Here is a 20,983-nt window from a genome sequence, read left to right as displayed (position 1 = left end):
CAACGGCTGACTAAGAAGTTTAGAATGTGACATCCAAAAGGGCTAATAATATTTTCCGTGGGTGTGGGGTATTGTTTATTAAATTTATATAGTACAATATTTCATCATTAATATTTCTGCTAAAGCTGGTGAACCGTTTATAACGTAAATAAGATGAAGGTTATATGCTGCTTCATGTTTAAGATCAGTTTCATCATACTCTTCATCCTCATTGTCATCCTCATCCATATCATCCACTGGCCATTTATATACATCTTCTATAGGCTTTTCTTTTTCTATATGTGCTTTTGCTTTAGAAGGCAAACATAGCACTCGTTCATAGTGAGGAACGGCCAAATGTGTCAAACCGATGAGATGAAAGGCAACTGCCATATTATATTCACTTTCTTGGCATCGACCCATGATCCTCATATATTCCTGCATAAATAGCATACCCTATATAGGACATGTAAATGAGTGTGTCTTTATAGATTATACTTCATACCTGCACAATCAGCAAATGTCTATTATCACATCTACGCTGAGTAGATGCTTGAAGGAATGACATTCCCAAACACAATGTGTTGACAGGGTCTCGAGGAGCAATCGCGTACGCTCTCATGTAAAATACTATGTATTGCCTTTTAGTATAATATTATGTCAACAGAGAAAATTAGTACTTACAAGTTGCCGCAAGATGGTTTCTTGATATACTCATCAAATGAGCAAATAGTGTCAAGATAATTGGATTTGGACGAGAGAGTGATTTTGCTTCGATTCGAAACAGTGATTGCATATCCGTATTAGTAGGAACCTCATAGAAACGCATATAGTTTTGCTCATTTGCTGAAGGATCAACATTCATTGCTCTAATAGCGTCATCCAATTCTTTAATTTCATCTAGTGGTACATTGTTTGCTCCTGTTCCTTTTGAGTTTAAGACCAAGGCATCCATGAGTCGAACGATACGAGAGGTATATTTGAGCTGAGAATAAGATATTAGACCAGAATAACTACTACTTGCACTATTTCCCCCAAAAAAAGTATTAATATTTCAATCCATTCTATGATCTTTATCTTACCCATTTAAAACAGCAGTGTAAATTCTGAAAGGATCGTTTTGAAATTGATAAAAGTTACATAACCAACGAGCTCCATCTTGCACCATAAATTCATGTTTAGTAATTATACCACAGCCTGTAAAGAAATGTTAAAATGGTATGCGTCTTGTTGATATATCATACCTATTTGTGCTAGTTTTATGGATGTTTTCATTTTAAGATCTTGAAAGAATACATTTGCTTCAAAGCATCTTCTCAATAGCTCGTGGGTCTCTTCTTTTCGTTTTGATACAGCAAGCATAAACGCATACTATAAGAAATGTTAATGATATTTCCTTTTTATCATTTCTTTATCATCATTACCCTTAGGAACACATAACACCATTTAGTAAAAGGTATAGTACGAAAGTGGGTCGCAGCACTCATCTTCATTTCTTCTTCGGCTTCCTTTTCATCTTGTTTATCTTCCTCGTCCATTTCCTCATTATTTGCAGCATCCTCACTCTCTTTTTTCACTCGTTTTCGAAGACGCTGAGCCATGTATCGTGCATCCAATCTTGAGTGAGCATTTGGTCTCTTTTTGCCTCTTCTTATAGCATAAAATCCTTCAAATCGTTTACTCTAATAAAAATGATTAAACAACGTATTCGTACAAATGTTGTAGCCTTACTCTTGTGCTGCTAAAGAATGCGCGAATAGCATAAAATCCTTCCCATAGTTCCTGAGCAGCCCTCATGTAATCTCTCATCAGTGCACGATTCATACCAACTACATCAGGGCCAGTATGTTTGTCAATTTCGTCCAGTCTTTGAAACAAGGCGATAGCAGCCACCTCTTTTTCTTGTTCTTCTCTCAGCCTTCGAGCACGTCGTATGTCATATAGCTCCTTTACCGTCCTTGCACGGCTTTCATCAAAAATGGATGCCTTTTTAGATGCATCATTTGATCCAGCTTCAGTTCTTCCTTCTTCTTGACTCTTTGAGGCTTCCTTAAGTCTACGTGCTTCTCTGTTTTTCTTCATTACTATTGCAATTGTTAGAGACTATAATACAATGCGTACAAATACTTGCCAAATTCTAACAAGTCAAGAGCCTGCTCTTCTTTTCCTTGTTCTTCATATACTGTAGCAAGGGACACCATTACGTCCAAATTCTCTGGTTGCTCTTCCAAAACTAAACAATGGTAAATAAACAGTTAATACACTATTGAGTATGATGTGATATATATATACCATTGATATAGAACATAACAGCTGTATCTAATTCACCCATCTCGCGATAACAGTCTGCAGTACGAATCAAAAGATCCACTTCAACTTCCTGTAAAATATGTGTAAGCGAGGGGGCCAGTCCTTGTCCGTTAACTTACATCTGATGCGTCAATGATTCTTTGAAACACCTTTAAAGCCAATTCATAGTGACGCTTATCGTAATAGGCATAGGCAATATCTTGATGTAAGTCTGGATAGGTTGTAGCTGGGTATTGTAATAAATATTCAAAGTGTTTCTATAAGCAAGAAGCATAACAATTAATTGTCTCATCATTATATTATCAATTCAGACTTACGTTTGCCACTTTAATTGGTCCTAAATAAACACGACAGACACCCATTCTCACACGCAGCTCAATTGGAAAGTCTGTTCTAGCGTCGTCATCTCCAAAATACTCGTCATCATCATCAGCATGATCTATCCACCATGTTTCATGCTGCCTATGCTGTATCAGTCTTAGACCAGTCTTGATTGTATCCAAGCATCGAGAATAATCATTCAAAACGAGATATAATTCACTCAACATATTGATTTCAGAGTATCCCAACTTATCGCTAAACTCTTCCTCTTCTTCACCATCTGCCTCATCCTCTCCAGTGTCATTTTCTGTATGATACACAATAGCGTCCTCATACATCTGGATCGCCTCCTGTGTTTTTCCTTCAGCACGGTATATCTGAGCCATTTCATTAATAACTTTAAAATGATGCGGCATTATCTCCAGAATCTTTTTAAATCCTTCTATCGCTTCTGCATTTCTTCCAGTTTGCTTGTACAAAAAGGATCTATCCCATAATACATCCACATCTGATGGATCCAAGGTTAATGCTTTTGAAAAACAGTAAATGGCTTGCTTAGAAGCATCGCTTTCACTATAAGCACGGTTAGATTCACACTTTTTTATGCTATTTTATACATGATGTTACTTTACATTGACTTTTGTCCCAACTCTTTCCAAAGCGAAGCATCATTACACATGTGTGCTGCAACCATACGTAGTTGAAGTGACTTGGCTGTATTTCCAAGTTCTTCATGCACCAGACCCAGCGTATTCCAAGCGGGATAAGCCTCAGGATGATCTGTGATAACCTCCTGTAACATGGCAATAGCATTACCGTAGTCTTTGCCAATATACAATGCATTTGCTTCACCGAGCTTTCGTTTGACCTCTTCTGGTAATCGGACTTCACCAGCCGTTATCTTTCTCTTGACACCTCTCTTTAATTTTCCAATGCCTGTGTTTATGGCCAGGTTGTTGTCAAATTCTTCCATGTCTCTTTCCATTTCTTCTGTTCCGCCTGTTTTCAACAATTCACGCTTCTTTAAAGAACTGTTCAAAAGATCACTATAGTAATTGTACATTAGTTCACATTCTTGCAACGATCTGTATGCTGATTTACGTGATTTCGCTATCGTCAATAAGTTCATCTTCTTCACTCATTAGTTCATCGATCAACTCATCGTCATTATCTTCTACGTCCAGTAAGGATTCTTCCTCTATTTCTTCTTCTTCTTCTTCAGACACGATGTTTGTTTCTTCTTCAAGACTGGTCAAGAAGCTCTCAAAGGATTCCTTCTCTTCTGGATCAGTATCTAGTGCTTTTTTTGGTGGCATAATTTATACAGATTTGGCAAACAGTTTTTTGGCCACGCTGGGCGTTTTTGTTGTTTCAAAATGCAGTCACTCTGAGTTGATTGCACTGACTTTGAAACTATCTTAACAATAGCAAGCCAAAATTCATCAGATAACATCCATAGCTCTTGCCAAAAGCGCGAACTTAAAAAGAACTAGGCCTTCTTCTGGATCGATAAAGTTCAGTTCACCTTGGATCGTGTTTCTGATATAGTCCAGATGCTCAAGAGCAGTGTTCAAAAAGTTATTGATAGAATTTGTGAGACTGGATCTCTCAAAAAAAAAAAAAAAACTTAGCGAAAGAGCTCAAAGACACTTGGAAAGAATTATAAGAAGCCCATTTGCGTCTTATAATTCTATGTGATTCCAATTACAGCAAGCTGAGATTACAATCTCCCGACAGACAGTAATCAGCTACTTGAGGGAAATGAGCTTTAAATCGTACTTTGTTGCACATAAGCCATCTCTTACAGAAACAGACAAGAAGAGAAGACTCCGTTGAGCCTCGGATCATGTCGACTGGGCTCAAGAACAGTGGGAAAGCGTGGTTTGGTCGGATGAATCACGCTTTACGGTGGAGGGTGACGTGTTTGATGAGATAATCATTATAATAACCCGAGTATAATCTTACAGTAGAGCATACATTCTACTTTACATTCTTTTATCGTATCTGATAAGAATAACTTATAATAACAACTATAGTAGCTACTAGTATAACAATAATAGTATAAGCATAAATAATGTCAGTGACGACAATATAAATAACAGCCATAGATTCTCTACCCAAACTTAATTTAATGGTATTCAGCTCTTCTTAATAAGGAATCTAATTCGCAAGTCATCGACTTAATAGCCTTTTTTCAATAACACTAAAGCTAAATATAACAGAGGGCTATAACAGTGAGGCCAGAGTTATTCGTAAAGTCGGGAAAGGTACGAGTTTCCTCACGTTAAGCCCACAGCAAAATAGGGCTATGGAAGTGTTATGTTATGGAGCTATTTTTGGGCAGGAGTCTCTGGGCCTTTGGTGATCGTTGATAGTTCTGGAAACAAGAACGTATATATTGACATTTTGGTTAAGAACTTTCACTCTTGGTTTAAAAAACAGGGTAGATGAAGAAGAGAGAGATTTCATCTTCCAAGAGGATGGCGCAAGCTGCCATATTGGTGGCTATGCAAAATGGTGGAAAAAGACCCATCAAATAAGAGGTTTTGAGCACTGGCCTACCCGAAGCCCGGATTTAAATTTGTATTCATTGCTAGTTCTGACGAAGAAGCATTGGGGAGCAAAGCAAGAAAGGGTGGACTAGGTCGTAAGTCAAATGGAAGATATAAGGTCATTTACAACGACTACGAACAGCAGATAATCCACGCTGAAGTCAAAGGCCCGAAAGTAATTACAGAGGATCGCATATATCACCCTGATTTTACAAAGCTCTGTAACTTGCTGAAGGATGAGTTTGACTATTTGCTGTCGAAAGACTGCCCTACCGAAATTTCAGACTTTGGAATGCTTATTGGCGGTAAGTGAGAGGTTAGAGATATTTTTACACAAGATAAACTGAAAGTCACATTGTAATTAGGACACAGGGCATCGGTATACGCCATGGATTTAGTCTATACACACATATATAGACTATTTGAGTTTGGTGAATTTTTAATTCCCCGTTCTAATCTTGATCTAAATCGTTTGGACCAGTGCTTTAACGTGTTGATCACTCTGAAGGTTAAATTTTAATACCAAATAGATAATTGCATTTGCTTTACTAACTGTCAAGAATACTAGGAATTTGTGGATAAATCCTCCAAGCAATGCTTAGAGTTTTTGATGAAAGCCGCCACTTCTGGAACGCCTCCAGCACAAAGGCAGCTTTATGTCAAGTCTTTTAGGAGCCCCTAAAAAAGTTCGAATAAAAGCACCTCTTTTGTTAAAAAAATATATAACATTCGCTATATAAAATGCAGTATTTATTTACAAGTGTTTGTCAAAGAACTGGGAATTAGACGCTTTATAATTAGAGGTTTTGTTTATATGTGGCATAAGAGGGTTTAAAGAGCATGGCTTGACAATTGAGCATTGCCTTCATTGTTTAATTTATGTGGAATGCACGATAAGCAGATCAATCAAGTAAAAAGACCAAAAAGTAAGCGTATTGGCAATTGACACAGAGAAGCTCCTAAGGCTTGACCAGATATCTTCCCTAGTATATAAAGGTGTTAAAGGCTATATTATTTAAGCAAAAGGCTAATAGTTTAAATACCTTTTTTTTTTTTTAAAGCAGATAGTGGGGCTCATCTTCATACTACAGCCAGCAAGGATATATGCCACCTATGAACAGACCTCTCTATGCTCACGCATAGCGAATCCTTTTTTTTTATCGCCCTCATAAGCGGTTGAATTACCTAGTGAGGGTCAAGTCATAGTTATGACGCTGCGGTAACAACCATCAAAACAGCTGTATTCGTCACCTCTGTTGCTATTCAACAACAGCAGATCAAGCCGACCTTATGAAAGGGAAGTGTGAAAAATGAACCAATGCGAGAAGATCTTTTACCAGACCGAAGATTAACAGCGAAATAGGCTGTCTCTCCCTTTACATGGATCACAAAATGTGTGCCCCGCGGGCGGTGATGCCGTAATTTGCGTAATCAAAAAGGGTATTGCAGTTCAAATATTCTAGACTGACATCACACAAGCAATAATTGACAAGACACACCATTTGCGATAATTTAGATAAATAGGAAACTGGGAGAAATAAGCAACCAGCGTATATGACTTCTTGATGCGACTCCAAAAACTATCTCAAAGAGCCTGATATGTCTTTCTGTCGTAGCTGGTAAATCGACTCATTCTATATACGCGTGCGCGCACTTGACCAAGGGAATAATGATCTGCTGGTCATTTGTACAACAAGATGACAATGAACATATTTTCTTTACATATTTGTATATGCATCGTTCCCGACTTATCGGAACATTTTCTGCATAGATTTTGTAAATCGAATTTACACACACACGAGGTTTGTCATGTAAGGTATTTTACTTGTTTTTTTGAAAATAACCAAAAAAGGGTTTATCAGAGGGAATCATTGCCCATAAAACGAGCATACCGAGTGTCATGATGATACAAGCATAGGGCATAGATAGTATACCAAATCTACCGGATATCATACCAGTGATGAAAGGGAATAATGCAGCACCACCTGCACCCAAACTATAGTAGACAAAAAAATTAAAGTTTAATTATGAACAATCTTGGAGTCATATGATATACTTACGCAGAAATGAATCCAATGGCTGTAGTATGATAGCTTCTTGGAAGTACTTTAGATGCTAATGAGATAGTTGTAGGGAACATGGGCCCTAACAGTAAGCCAATGGATATAATAACTAATTGACGTCAGTCGGCCGCACATCTCTTGTAATTCATTCTATTTTACCAGATGAATTCAGAACCACATCAGCTGAAATACACATCACGGTCAAGCAACCAATGATCATCATGGTGAACACTGTGATCATCAATTTCTCTCCAAATTTACCAGCCAGGTAACCTAACAAGATCCTTCCACTTGCTAGACCAGCCCAGTATGCGCTGATGACTCTACCCATCGCGATTGGATCACCATGACGTCCTTCGGTTAGATAGGTATAGCCCCATCCTCCTACGACAACTTCATCGCCGACATAGATCAGAATATATAGCGCGCCAATGATGGTCATTGGATGTAAAATAGCTGCTTTTGTTAATGCTTTACGGCTTTGTTGGTTATCTGTATTATCTTCGTCGTGCTCTTCGTCTAATTTGACTCCCATAAATCCGATGGTAATAGTGATGAGGTTGATGATGGAACAAACAGCCAAGAATATATACATGCCTTTCCATGAGATATCATGCTCTAATAAATAAGTGGCTACTAAAGGGCTGATCATTGCGCCAACACCATACAGGGCTGTATATATACAAAGTCACTCCACTTGTGTGTATTTCATGTACATTCTACTTACCGTGCAAGATATTGAGCATAAGAGTAGCAAGAGGTAAATTAGCTGTAAATACGTTCATTGCAGCGTCCATCAGAGCCATACCCATACCAGAGCATACCATAGCAGAGGCCATGATGGGGAAAGGAAGGCCCATCATGAGTACAAAATAGGCTGCCAGCTGTACAGTTCCACCAAGATAGATCGCTTTGAGCTGTCCGATATGATGAACAATAAAACCATTAAATCCTGCACTTATAAAGAAGCCTGTGGCACTACACAAGAACAGTAATGAAATCGTTTCATTTGGAATATCATAGTATTGCTTGACTCTTGGAATAATGCTGCCCAAGGTACCATCGTTAAGACCAGCAATCATTGCCATATAAAAAGCAGCTAATAGTGCCTTGACATGTCCCTTTAGATCTCTAAATGATTCTTGTCTTTCTTGTTTGTTTTGAACCAACGGTGTATTTTCATCGATCAATGTAGAAGAATTATCCATTATTAATAAAGAATAAGAAAAAAGAAAGGTACACATTGCAATATCCAGCATTTATATATGCTCTCCCCCCCCTTTAATCTTTAAAGAGCTCCGCAAATTCGTGGCTTACTTTTTTACCAATCATGTTGCGGAAAACAAATAATTATTTTCGCTTTAAAGGTAAGCAGATATGTTATGAATTAGAATTATTTTTAATGTTATTTTTAGTCCTTCTTGTTCTTTGATATTAGGCCAATGCCACAGGTGCTTCTTCTAGGCACTACATGTAAGGCTCGAGTAGAATACCCTTTAATGTAAAATACGAATTCACCATAATTACAAGTGAGCTAAATGGTCTTTATTGATCAATTGACAACTAAAATTAGAATAAAAAAATATAAATCTCTTTTTATCTCTTTTTCTTCTTTATATGAATCAAACGAAGATGCTTGAGAAATTTTGTTGGGTGACATCATAGGTAATGTGTAGAGGTAGCATTAGTCTAACTTCTGCTGTATTTTCTGGTGCATGTAGTGTTTCTTTGTGAAAAAAGAGACATTTATTGGCTAAAGACTACCTTGGAACAAGCAGCCGACCTACTTGTAACAGGTTACCTTCCTTTGACAGACCAAACAGAAAGAGACATCATCAGGCGGTTCATTAATACTGCGTATGATACGAGTGAATTGACCTTTAGAAGGTACAGTAATAAAAGCTTATTATTCAAATATGTTGACTCAAAAGATAAATATAGTGAAAAGGCAAATCTCTCGTGCTTTTTAGAAAATAACAAGAGAAGGTAGCAGCCACAAATATAATGGACAGACAATATTACAAAAGATTTGTTTCTAAATGGTCAATCGGGACCGTACACACTGTACAAACCTGTAAATTTTCATTTGATTTCCTTTTATGGAAATTTTGTCTTTTTTCTTGATCAATATCCAATGGTCATCTTGGCCTAAAAACAAATGTATATAACACTATAAATGAAGTACATATGTGTGTGTTTAGTACAATAGATTATCATTATTATCAATTGAATAAAATCTCATATCACACAGCATCTTATTCTTTTCCGGCGTCATAGACAGCGGATTACAAAAGTAATGGTAGCTACCACAGCGTTGGTGCATTGCGGCACTTGAATAAACTCTATATACAAAAAAAAAAAAAAAAAGAGTACTTTTCCTTACATAAACAATGGCCGATCAAATATTAGCATCTACTCAAACTGTATTGGAAAACTTTCATTTAAAACCAGAAGACATTAGTAAATTCACTGCAATCTATGATGATCTGGACAGTCTTGCACAGTTAATCCGTAGAGGACAAAACAACATTACGCTACATTGCAAGGAACGTGAAGAACTTGATCAAACGAATCAAGTAAGGATCAAGATAAAGTTATTCTATAAGCATTGACACTAATTGACATAGATTAAGGAAATGGACATGCACATGAGGAAATTACTTGATTTAGAAACAACATTAAACAGTACAAAGACAGCCATTGAAAAGATTCCAAATGATATTATGAGAGGAGAGCGAGTTGTTTGTACCTCCTTTTTAAACGCATGTTTAGAGTATGTACTAAATCCTTTGTAGAATGATGTCTTGACCATGTACGATGCAGAATTGAGTAAACTTGATAATGAATACAACAACAGATCAGAAAAGGATAAATATTTGACAAATGATAGATACATTCTCTATAGAGAGCATATTTGGGTAATGTGTATATATGCATATAAATGTAACGTAAACTAACATTTAACAGAACGTCAAGCATGCTGATATCGATATGCCGCCCTTAACAGAAGAGAATAATAACGATGATGAAGAGATTGTCATGGGCCCAACCAAGCTATCATTCAAATGTCCTATTACCACATCTTGGCTTGAACAGCCCATGACAAGCAGAGTATGCAAGCACTCGTTTACAAAATCCGCAATCACACAATTGATCAGAATCAACCACGGTGCAGTTACCTGCCCTGTCTCTGGCTGCAACAAGTATATCAGAATGGATATTCTTTATGATGATGAACTTTTGGCAGATAAAGTGAAAAGAGCCAAAGAAAAGGCAGAAGAGGAATCATTTCCCACTGAATTTTATGATATTGAATGAAAACATTATATGTACTACTTTTTATTGTCTAAAGTGTGAAATTGCTGTGGTTGTTTGTGCTTGACATGAGCCCTATTGCTCTTGCACGCTTGATGGCTTTTGCTAATTTACGTTGATTCTTTGCACTCAGACCTATAATATATGAGTTTAGTTTTATACATACAATAAACACATACACACATACCAGTTTGCTCACGAGGTAAAATCTTTCCAATGTCAGATACAAATTGTGACAAGAGTTTGTAGTTTTTATACTCATGAAGTGGGTTGAGATCAAGTACTTCAAAAGGATCTTGAGTAGGTGTTGCAGATTTACCACGACGAGCTCTTAATGACTCTCTATAACGGCTGTCGTTCAAGTCTTGTGGGTGATAGAGATCACCTTCTTGGTGAATCTTTTGATAGCGTTGAACACTTTCAGTTGTTGTACGAGACTTTTCTTCTGTTGTCATAAAAGGTTATCCTATGTACTTCTTTTTTATTTTTTATTTTTTTTTACTTACTGGCAATAGTATCTTCCAACAGACTCAAGGTTTCTTGTTCAAGACCTAATGTGAAAGAAGTTAGTTCAAGATATTTATGATTAGTTATCATTACTTCTTCCTGCTTTCTGTGTATATGTTCTGCTTAAAACCTGTATGCTAGCTACAGGAGATACTGTGAGTTTAGTAGCTGTTGATAATGCACGAAAAGGAATCATGGTTTCAATTGACAAGGGTGGAAGAAACAAATAAAGAGGATTAAAAAAATTAGAAAAAAGGGCCCAGTGTCGGAGTGTTAAAGTGGCTTGTGTAGACGGATAAGTGGTTTTTTTTTATTGTTTGATGAATGGGATGCGAAAAAAAGAGAGAGAAGAAATTGCCAAGTAGTGTGGATGATTTGTATGTGTGTAAGTAATTGTAATTAAAGGGAAATAAATTAAGCTTCTTCTGGTTGTTCAGCATCTGATCTCTTCTTGAGGACGAGATCACTACCAGTCATACGACGATAGATGCTCTTGACATCATCACAAACAGTTTCAAAATGAGATGTAGCATCATAAGACTTGGAAACAAATACTTGGTCTGCTGTGCCATCAGCAATAGGCTCCTCAATGTTGGATACAGAGATGAACTTATCGTGAATAGGACCCAAGATGTCCAAACCAGCCTTGATTTCAGATTCAGGATCATCAGTTTCAACAATAGTTGAAACAATGGCCAAATACATATCCTTGGGGCAGACAGCATGGTTACTGGACACACTGGCAACATAAACATCGTGCTGACGGTTAAGCTCATTTTGAGGAATGATGATCTGAACAGAGTCTGCGTCAGTTGTATCAGGAATAGGGTGCTTTAAGAAACAGATGGCGCGCACAACCTTTCCGGTGACCTTCACCTTATCCTTAGCATAAGAAGGATCACAGATAATTTGCTTAGCCTTAGCAACCTCATTTCCAGAGCGAACACCCACAGCAACACCATTTTCATAAATGATTTCATCGGCAGCTCTGTCAAGCATATAAGTACCACCATAAATAGCACTTAATCTAAAACGGGACATGTGAGTGTCAAATATAAAAATATTTTAATTTATTAGCTTACCTTGCAAATGATTGAGGAAGTTCACCTAAGCCATGAAGAGGGTAAATGTAAGGACTCTTACCATAACGTGCGACAGAGGCAACATAGAGGATGATCTTTTCAATTGTTTCGCGAGCAGGACGCTTGAGATATTCATCATCAAGGTGAAGGGCCATGGCATGACCTATTTCCGCATAAGTAATTCCGATCATTTATTATATATCAATTAAACTTACCAATAAAGTCTTGAGTTCCCGGTTCAAGGTTAAACTTTGCATAAACATCAACCATCGTGTTGGTGTCAAGATCCAAGCCTAAGGAATATGTTCATAATACAGTCTCATTTTGATTCAAAAAATCATTTACCTTCGTGGGTCGATTCATCATCATCCTTCCACTTTTGAATGAACTCAAAGAACTTTTGTAATCTACGCTTCTCGACAAGACCCAATAAAGGAGATGATACAGCTTCGGTTTCACTAGAAGGGACCTTGGAAATCTTTCCGTCTCTGTAGACAAATGAACCCGAGATTTGCTTGAATTCCAAGTAACGAGTGACATCAGTATGAGTCAAGAAACGAACAATCTCGCCATTAGCCATCATAAACTTGGGAATCAAGTCAATGTTGTAGTCACGATCACGGCCCAACTCGGAAGGGACTGCAGTATCAGGTCTGTACTTGCGATAGAGCTAATGAAAATAATCAGTAAAGAAAGGTAGATGACATATAATATCTATTACCTGACTCAAGTTCAATGAAGCAGATTCACCACCATAGTAATCATTTCTGTCCATATGAAGTACCTTCTTACCTTCAACAGAAAAGATACCACTGAGAATACATTCAGTTAAACCAGTGCCAAGAACAATGATATCGTAGTTGTCATCCTTTTTTGAAGTGTGTCAGTCTCTACTTTTTTTTCTCTCTCTTTGTGTCTTTCTTTACCATTTTGCAATAATAATAATAATAGTAAAGAAGAAGAAGAAAAAAAAGAAAGAAAGAAAGGGCGTCTTGAGCTTATTTATATTCACTTCCTCCTCTCTTTAACGATGTGCAAACTTCCCAAACTAGGGGATACGAATGGGGGTCATTTTAATTTTTAAGCCAATTAATAACGTGCCCTTCCGTTACTGCATTAAAATAAAACGTGTGTCCCCCTTTTGAACACGAGAGTCTGTACGATTTTTGGTTGCTTAGCTTTATGCTTGTGAAACCCTTACTCTCGCCCCTTCTTTTTCTCATTTTATAAAATGTTGTCACCTTCATGTAGCTGTAGAAGAAAGTAGATCAAGCTGTCAAATAGCATGTGAAACTAATCAGTTGTCATAGAGTTGGCCTAAACACCCCCTTTTTATTCATTTTTTTTTCTTGACGTATTTTCTATATATATGTTATAGCAGATGACAATAATATGTCACTGACATTGACAATAGATATCCTCCAATCGATTCTTTTTAGTCTCTCTTCGTTATAAAAAGACCCCATTCTCGAATTCTTTCTTTCTTTTCTCGAAAAGTTGTCAAATTCTATGGCCAATCAATTGACATCTAACAGAGCCTATCGTCTCTATGCTGGACATGGCAACTGGATAAACCTAAACGCTCAGACCACAAAAGATTTACTTGACATTTTCACAAAGGGAGTACCCACTCGTTATCAGTTAGCTCCTGGTTTATCCATTGACATTATACCTCACGACGTTGACTGTAATAGTAAAAACATTGACATGTTGGGCTTAATGCGCGCTGATCTAGTTTACGATTCTGATGAGAACGTCACTCAGCAACGGATGTCGAATTATATTCGTGATATTCTCGATGAGCAAGGTATCATTGATGCATTTCCTCCAACTAAACCAGACGAAGAATTACCTCCTATTACCTCTTTACCTACCCACAGGCATCTCAGCCTTGTGCCCTCCGTCGCCGGTTCTATCCGTCGTGGCCCCAAATCAAGCCAAGGTTATGCTTCAAAAAGTGGGCCTTTATCTTTAAAAAAAAGAGTGGCCACATCCCCTTCGAGGCGCTCGCTAAAGAAGCCTCGACAACAAAAGAATGAACTGCTTAAAAAGATCATATTGCCTTTATCCTCAAACCTTCGCTCGGATACGAACGACCCATATCCAGTGGTCAGCTCTCATTCCCAACATCATCCCTCGGACCTCTGTATTCTATCCTCGTCTTCTTCCACATACCAACCCAACCCTGTGTTCTCTCTCTCGGCTAGTCTTCATCCATCATTGACAAATGACGAAACGGACGGTCAATTAAATTTACAAAAACTGTCACCCATGGTGTTTTTGAATGAATATGAACACGATTTCTCTAGCCAAAAGGATCCTGTCTTGTCATCCTACTACCCTTGTTCTTCTACTTCCTCATCATCCGCCATCACTTCAAGCACAGCTAATCAGCTTCTAGAAAGACAGCAACAACAGCAATCCTTTCCTGAGGAAAGCAGCCCGCTGGATGAGCCCATGATGTCTTCTTCTTGTTGGGTCAACGTACATTTGAACGATGTAAAAGATGAAGACGAGCAGTGGATGTCATCTATTGAATACAGTCGAAAGGATAGCAACTGTAGCACCAACAGCCATATCTTTATGCACGCGCCCATCATGGCAACTAGACCCTTTGACAATAGGTCATCTATGGATCAAAATTACTACTTTAACGATTCTTCAAAATCAACTACGGGACCTACCTCTCCAAGCGACTTTAATGACATAACAACATTACCACAAAACATGAAGCACATTGTGATGCAAAGTAGGGCTAAACAATAAATATAGTTTTTTATTTTAAAGAGAGCACTGGTATAATCGAACAAGTTCACAGTTTAAGTTTTCTTGAATGGTTTTCACCTGTGCTTTCCATTCATCATTATGATCTTTAGAGAGATACTGTAAGTAAAGCATCAAAAGGTGTGCTTTCTCGAGATGCGAGGAATTGACAAGCTCAATCAAATACTTCCCAATGGAAGCAACATCCTCTGGCTCAGGTCCATCATTGAACGTTGAAACCCATTCACGTAGTAATCGTCGAATATCGTTTATATCAGTTAATCCTTGCAAGGAGGGTTCGTTTGGTAGTCCAATAGGAAGCTTATCGTCCTTTCTTTTTACAGCCTTTATTAAAGTGTGCTATAATAAGTAACAATGGAGCTTTCACGTGTTTATATGCCCTTACTTTTTCTTCTCGTCTCATTGCTTCCTTACGCCTTTTTTCTATATCAAACAACAACTCTTTCTGTATGGACGAAGGTAACATATTCCACACATCCATATCAATCGACTCTCCATCAAGGCCATCTTGTATGGTCAAAGGAGGATTCTTTGATTCAAACAGCTGCGTAAGAGTTACCTCATTATTATTTTTTTTAGCCCTTGTTATATTGCTTTTAGTCGAGGGCTTCAGCTTGTGATTACTATAAGCCTTCAAAACTTGCTCCCTCATCTCGTCAGGTAAAGCGAGCAATGCCTCCGGATCCACCTGTGACCAAGTAGGTAGCTCAGCAAGCTGTGAACTATACACTTTTTCTTTTTCTGTCTGAAATACGAGCTTATATTTTGACATCATTTCCTTTTGTACATGCTCAGGTAGTTCAAAAAATACATCAGGATCTACATTCTATAAATAGTTAAGTCTCTCTTGTTGAGCAAAAAGGACACTTTTACCATCAGTTGTGCTTGGTTATTTTTAGTATTCGCTTCGATGCGCGTCCTTTTGTGAGATTCTTGTTCGTTTATGACCTTTCTTTTGAAATTCAATCTTTCTTGAAAGTCTACAACATGTGTAAATAGACATGCATCAAGTGTATGCTGCTACTCTTACCTGAGGTCGTTTCCTGATCCAGTTTTGTTACTTGTATACCTAACCCTCGTATATCTGCATGATGGAAATGAAAAGATTTAAGCATTGAATATACATGTTTGCTGATGGTGTCTGCATCGTGGGTATAATCAGCTAATGTACAGGACTTTGAAAATGCGTCGATTTGACCGTGTCCTAGGAGTTTTGCAGGTTCCTTTGCACCTTCTTGTCTTTTTAATATCTTTTTTTTTTATTAGTTTTCTCAGTACTATATTGCGATTCACCCACCTTTACTGTGATCATCCTGCCTCGTGAGTTGTATTTTACTAGCCTGCTCGAGAGCTCTTGGCACAGATCATGGACAAAAGCCTATAAAGATAGGAGTTTGAGATGGTTCCATATAGATTAAACCCTTACCTTTTCATTCTCTTCACTTTCAAATCGTACGCCCCACTATTTGCCATACTGTAAGAAAATCTTTCACTTTTTCTTTTTTCTTTTCCTACATTCACTTCGACACTAACGGATTGTCTCTGTTGTTTAACAGTCAGTGGTCGATTATCAATGCCTCTTGCAAAATTATACAAGGTTTGACCCAGCTTTTGGCCCAGTTTTGATTTTAATTCTTGTAAACTCATATTCTTTAAATCAGATACCGTTTGCACTCCCTAAACGTAAAAAAAAAGCATAAGGAACTTATTGAGGGAAAGAAAAAAAGTTACCATAGTAGCCAGTCTCTCCGCTGTTGCATAGCCTACCTAAGCAAAATAAAATAAAATTAACGTTTCCCTCCTTTTTTTTTTTTTTGTTTTGTCCTTCTTACTCCTGGTAGACCAGAAACTGATTGCGTCAACAGTAGCTCTTGTTTATCTTTTTCAGTTTTACAGTAAAATAAATTGGATGGCTTTGCTCGTTTAGTAGACATTCTGATTTAAAAAATATTAGCGTGATTATTTTAAAATGCTATTGTTTCAACCTTGCTAATAGAATATTTGGACCAATCCCTATACTGACTTCACAACCAGTAGAATCCCGAATTTCCTTTCTAATCTTTAACGCCAGTGCCTCCTCCTCGCCCTGATAAGGTGTGTTGATATGTGAGCTAACATCTATCAAGGCTTCATCTACGCTAACTACTTCGATTTCATCGGCATAATGAAAAAGAATCTGAAAAATAGGAGATTAATCTCTACAACCCCACCTTCTCTTTTCATGTACCTTGTAGAATGTTTCTGATACTGATTTGTATTTCTCAAATTCGTACCTATACAGACATTATAAAAACTTGAAAACATACACATCGTAAAACTTACGGAATGACATGTATATCTGGACAGAGTGACTTTGCTGTCTTGACACTATATGAAATAAAGAGTCAACATGAGCAATCGTGTTAATCTTGTCACTGTACATCATTCCATTATGAACACCAAAAGAACGGGCGACGTAGTTGCATGAGGCTTTAAAAACGTTTAGTACCTAACCTTCTTCTTTTTTTTTTTAGCTTACCTATATCACTAGAAGAAACGTCACTAACGCCTTTACTATGAGTTACAGCTACCTATAAGAGGGCCCCCAGAAACATGAGTTACGCGCAAGTACATAAACATACAAACTTAAACTTACCGGCTTGTCTTTCAAGTGAGGACGATCCTTGATTCCAACCGAAGCAAAAAAACAATCAAAGTCCACGTGCCTTAAAAAAGTAGATGAGTTACCCAAATATGCAGGCTAGATCCGATATCGTTTTACATAATGATACGAAAGGGTTTCTTCTGTCTCTTTCTATCCCCCTTATTGGCCATACTCCCTATCATATCCTTTAATTCTGCTTTCCAGGTTGATAAATGATGAAGCCTAGATGTCTCGTAGTATCGTTGAATAAAACCAGTGTTTGTAGTAGACGTCTGTTTTGTCCAGTCACTTGGCAGCTCTGCTTGATTATTTGATTTGGATGCAAGTCTATAATTTTGCCACGGCAACAGTTGCCTAGCGTTTATAGAATCTGTAATCCAATTAGGTTTTACAACTTTGTACGCTCTAAGGAGAGAGAAAAAGTTAAAATGAAAAATGCCTTAAAAGGAAAAAATGACATTGTGCGCAGCTATACCGAAATTCTTGCATCTTTGCATTTGTTAAATTGCTTGCAATTATGTGTGTTACATGAAGCTTTTTTACTGTAGTAAGACTGTTAAAGAAAGCAATCAAGCAAGAATCTGATACATACAATAATGCTGGTAATCACCGCCATGCTGTAATATCAGCCTTCTTAATTCTGTTGCAGATGGTTGTGTGTATCCATTGATGTGAATGGAAAGACCTTTGAATATCTGTGGCAGTTCCTGGCTCGATCTGTTTCCTCTTTTTATATTTTTAGAGTGTCAAAAGGACAAAAAAGGAAATATATAAAGATGGCTTACACTTCTTTTTCTTGCTCCTTTAGCTTTGCTTCCTTATTTTGCATGTACTTTTTAAATTCGCCAAACTTGATGGCTCCATAAGGATCATTGTTTTTATTCATAGACCCAGACAAGAAGATGGAGAAAAAGAAAGAAAAAGGGCGCAATGATTAACTCAGTCAATAGTTTTTATTTGTAAATTTTTAACCACCCAATTGGACAAGACTAATTATGCAAGTATCTCTGGGATCAAGGGTAAACATGTTGAAACTTGAAGAAAGGAGGGCAATGATCTCAAAAAGGCTATTGATAAAGCAAAAAGTAGAGCATATGGAGATTGTTCAGGGTATTTGTCGGGATCAATAGAACTCCAGCGAAGAAACGAGGCTACGACACGCTTGACAGGGCCATTGAGGTGATCGAGAGCACGAATGATACGAAAGGTAAGCAGCTCACACACGTGGCGCATGTCCTGTCCGCTTTGTCCCAGTCGTTGTAGTCGGGATCGCAAAAGGTTTGAGGGATCTAAAGGATCGTCCTGAATGGAAATCTCACATTTATTGACCATTCATATGCTTCGATGTATCTCTAACACTTTTGTAATATCTTCTTATCTATTTATTCTTGATTTGGCCAACAGGACGTTTATTGAAATTTATTTCTACTGCTTACTGGGGATATTTTGACTTAGTTCTGTAACTGTAATTTTTTCTTTGCATAATCCTCTCCAACACTGTTCAAACCAGTTACACTCACAATGGAACCTGGGATAAAGCTCTATTAAATTCCCAGAGCTTAAGACCGTTTCTTTTAACGCAGTTTTCTGGTTCTTAAAGTCTTCTTTATCATTGGCACGAAAAAAAAAAGATGGGATGAAAGAAAGGTCAAACAAAAGTGGGTCGGGGCTTTATTCAAAGTGGGTGATGGCAAAGTTTCCTTCTTTCCTTTTTTAGAAAGAAGTGTAAAACATCCTTTCTAAAACACTATTTTTTCTCTCCCTTTTCTCTCTTTTCTTTTCTTTTTTATTTGAGAAAACAAGAATGATACTAGACTCTAGGTCACCTCCTTCACCACCACCGGAAGACGATCCACAAGCGGGCTGTAAGCTAATGGATACGTTTGGCATAATCGTACAACTGTGCTTAGCTGCAGCTGCCTTTTCAACCTTGATTTATAAACGACAAAGAGAAAAGCCCAGACGACCTTTAAGAATATGGTAGATTCATAGAGCATCTCGTTTGGGAAAAAACTAATAGGTGTATAGGGGATTTGACGTTAGCAAACAGTTAGTGGGCGGAATCATTGTTCATTCGCTCAATGTTGTAGCAGCTGTCTTTTTTGGCATTAATCCCGAGGAAGGTGTCAAGGCAAATCCATGTGTTTGGTAATAGTGAACAATTCATTCTGGGGATTGCATTACTTAACTTTTCTTTAGGTACTTTCTCAACATACTAGTCGATACAACACTTGGCGTCGGGATACTGTGGCTCATATTGACAGGATTTAAACATGCGATTGCCAAGTTAGGATGGGTGGGATTTCAGAGTGGCATTTACGGTGATCCACCTTTCACCCAACAGCTTAAGCATTGGTTAAAACAGCTGGCTGTCTACATCATTAGCTTGATGCTTATGAAAGTTATTGTCGTCGTCCTATTTCACCTATGTCCATGGATAGCTGATTTTGGAGAGTGGGTTTTAGAATGGACCTTGGGCAATTATAGGCTACAGGTTGTATTCGTGATGCTCATGTAAGTTGTTGTATATATTCTGAAAAAAAAGAACTGATGCTCATATCTAATTCATTAGCTTCCCTCTCATCATGAATATTCTGCAGTTTTGGGTCATTGATACCATTGTGAAGCACAAATCTGACAAGGACAGTTCTACAACCATTCGACTACAAGCAGATGAAGAAGATGCACAGAGGTTACTGAGGCATGATGAAAGTGAAGAAGAATCCTTGTCGAGAAGCACCATACAGGAACCACCGCCAAAGTACAGCATGGATGACAGCGGCTCATTTTTAAGTGTTCATGATTTCCAGCAAGCATCATCGTCCTCACCCATTCATGGAAACGAATATGAGCTTGAATCAAAGCATTGATATACCCATCTGTTCATCATATATAACATGTCATGTTTTGTAAATTTATGCATCATAGAAAAAAAAATTGTTTATTTTTCTTACAAAAATACATTACAAAAAGGAGGGGACATATTCTACATGTTTTATTATAAACCTTTCAACAGAGCATCTGCTTGTAAGCGTGCATCTTTGTATTGCTGCCATAAAGGCACATCATCGTCTTTGTTGTTATTTGCGCTTAATACAGGCGATGCACGTCTGCTCACCTCATTCACACCTTGTCCACTTTGACCCTCGAGATAGGTCAGCACGAGTGTATTTAATAACTGTTCTTGTTCTTCAGTTAGATGAACTCCCTCTTGTTCGCCAAAGCTTAACCATAGTTCACGTAATGATCCATATGTACTATCGGTTGCTATTGCTTCTGGCTCTATTATGACAAGCGCTTGTCGAGCTAATTGGAGAGCATCGTCCAATCCTCTGCTTCTATACGACACATTAGAGGCTTTTGCATAGGCAGCTTTATTGAGAATCTATAAACAAGTTAAACAAAGTCATTAAATAACATCTTTTT

The 20,983-nt window shown here is 37.7% G+C and overlaps 8 protein-coding genes across 8 annotated transcripts; 4 read left to right on the top strand and 4 right to left on the bottom strand.

The window, feature by feature from the left end:
• Positions 1-84: 84 nt before the first annotated feature.
• RHIMIDRAFT_244401 (protein prenylyltransferase) lies at positions 85-3,926 on the bottom strand (the record flags this gene model as incomplete). Its single annotated transcript, XM_023610067.1, has 13 exons — positions 85-435; positions 485-609; positions 664-1,004; positions 1,062-1,176; positions 1,224-1,350; positions 1,404-1,661; positions 1,711-2,047; positions 2,101-2,212; positions 2,272-2,359; positions 2,409-2,546; positions 2,607-3,183; positions 3,243-3,656; positions 3,712-3,926. The coding sequence occupies 13 exons, from the start codon at positions 3,924-3,926 to the stop codon at positions 85-87; spliced, it is 3,198 nt and encodes a 1,065-aa protein (XP_023464882.1).
• Positions 3,927-5,124: 1,198 nt separating this feature from the next.
• On the top strand, positions 5,125-5,844 carry RHIMIDRAFT_238616 (uncharacterized protein; the record flags this gene model as incomplete). Its single annotated transcript, XM_023608999.1, has 4 exons — positions 5,125-5,153; positions 5,208-5,467; positions 5,528-5,670; positions 5,731-5,844. 4 exons carry the CDS (start codon positions 5,125-5,127, stop codon positions 5,842-5,844), a joined length of 546 nt encoding a protein of 181 aa, XP_023464881.1.
• A 1,139-nt stretch (positions 5,845-6,983) lies between these two features.
• Positions 6,984-8,433, bottom strand: RHIMIDRAFT_204153 (MFS general substrate transporter; the record flags this gene model as incomplete). The annotated part of the gene is made up of 4 exons (XM_023606740.1): positions 6,984-7,158; positions 7,223-7,334; positions 7,385-7,897; positions 7,953-8,433. 4 exons carry the CDS (start codon positions 8,431-8,433, stop codon positions 6,984-6,986), a joined length of 1,281 nt encoding a protein of 426 aa, XP_023464880.1.
• Positions 8,434-9,812: 1,379 nt separating this feature from the next.
• RHIMIDRAFT_20900 (uncharacterized protein) lies at positions 9,813-10,597 on the top strand. The gene is made up of 3 exons (XM_023607101.1): positions 9,813-9,966; positions 10,021-10,143; positions 10,193-10,597. Exons 1-3 carry the CDS (start codon positions 9,862-9,864, stop codon positions 10,541-10,543), a joined length of 579 nt encoding a protein of 192 aa, XP_023464879.1. The 5' UTR covers positions 9,813-9,861; the 3' UTR covers positions 10,544-10,597.
• An 864-nt stretch (positions 10,598-11,461) lies between these two features.
• Positions 11,462-13,058, bottom strand: RHIMIDRAFT_244397 (rab GTPase activator; the record flags this gene model as incomplete). Its single annotated transcript, XM_023610066.1, has 6 exons — positions 11,462-12,074; positions 12,130-12,292; positions 12,345-12,422; positions 12,475-12,799; positions 12,851-12,997; positions 13,056-13,058. 6 exons carry the CDS (start codon positions 13,056-13,058, stop codon positions 11,462-11,464), a joined length of 1,329 nt encoding a protein of 442 aa, XP_023464878.1.
• Positions 13,059-13,630: 572 nt separating this feature from the next.
• On the top strand, positions 13,631-14,990 carry RHIMIDRAFT_20863 (uncharacterized protein). Its single transcript, XM_023607074.1, has one exon. It carries the CDS (start codon positions 13,639-13,641, stop codon positions 14,893-14,895), a length of 1,257 nt encoding a protein of 418 aa, XP_023464877.1. The 5' UTR covers positions 13,631-13,638; the 3' UTR covers positions 14,896-14,990.
• Positions 14,970-18,443, bottom strand: RHIMIDRAFT_238610 (DNA repair protein; the record flags this gene model as incomplete). The annotated part of the gene is made up of 20 exons (XM_023608998.1): positions 14,970-15,012; positions 15,080-15,237; positions 15,299-15,739; positions 15,787-15,893; positions 15,944-16,163; positions 16,211-16,291; positions 16,340-16,375; positions 16,429-16,590; positions 16,645-16,680; positions 16,746-16,848; positions 16,899-17,089; positions 17,141-17,186; positions 17,236-17,280; positions 17,334-17,382; positions 17,432-17,483; positions 17,549-17,618; positions 17,675-17,962; positions 18,033-18,099; positions 18,150-18,283; positions 18,343-18,443. The coding sequence occupies 20 exons, from the start codon at positions 18,441-18,443 to the stop codon at positions 14,970-14,972; spliced, it is 2,430 nt and encodes an 809-aa protein (XP_023464876.1).
• Positions 18,444-19,361: 918 nt separating this feature from the next.
• On the top strand, positions 19,362-20,427 carry RHIMIDRAFT_204426 (uncharacterized protein; the record flags this gene model as incomplete). The annotated part of the gene is made up of 4 exons (XM_023606758.1): positions 19,362-19,537; positions 19,586-19,705; positions 19,757-20,071; positions 20,130-20,427. 4 exons carry the CDS (start codon positions 19,362-19,364, stop codon positions 20,425-20,427), a joined length of 909 nt encoding a protein of 302 aa, XP_023464875.1.
• Between the last annotated feature and the right edge of the window lie 556 nt (positions 20,428-20,983).

This window comes from Rhizopus microsporus (genome assembly GCF_002708625.1).
Source record: "Rhizopus microsporus ATCC 52813 unplaced genomic scaffold scaffold_11, whole genome shotgun sequence".
Taxonomy (NCBI): Eukaryota; Fungi; Mucoromycota; class Mucoromycetes; order Mucorales; family Rhizopodaceae; genus Rhizopus; species Rhizopus microsporus.
Note: the sequence above shows the minus strand (reverse complement) of the source record. Positions and strands in the feature narration are given on the sequence as shown.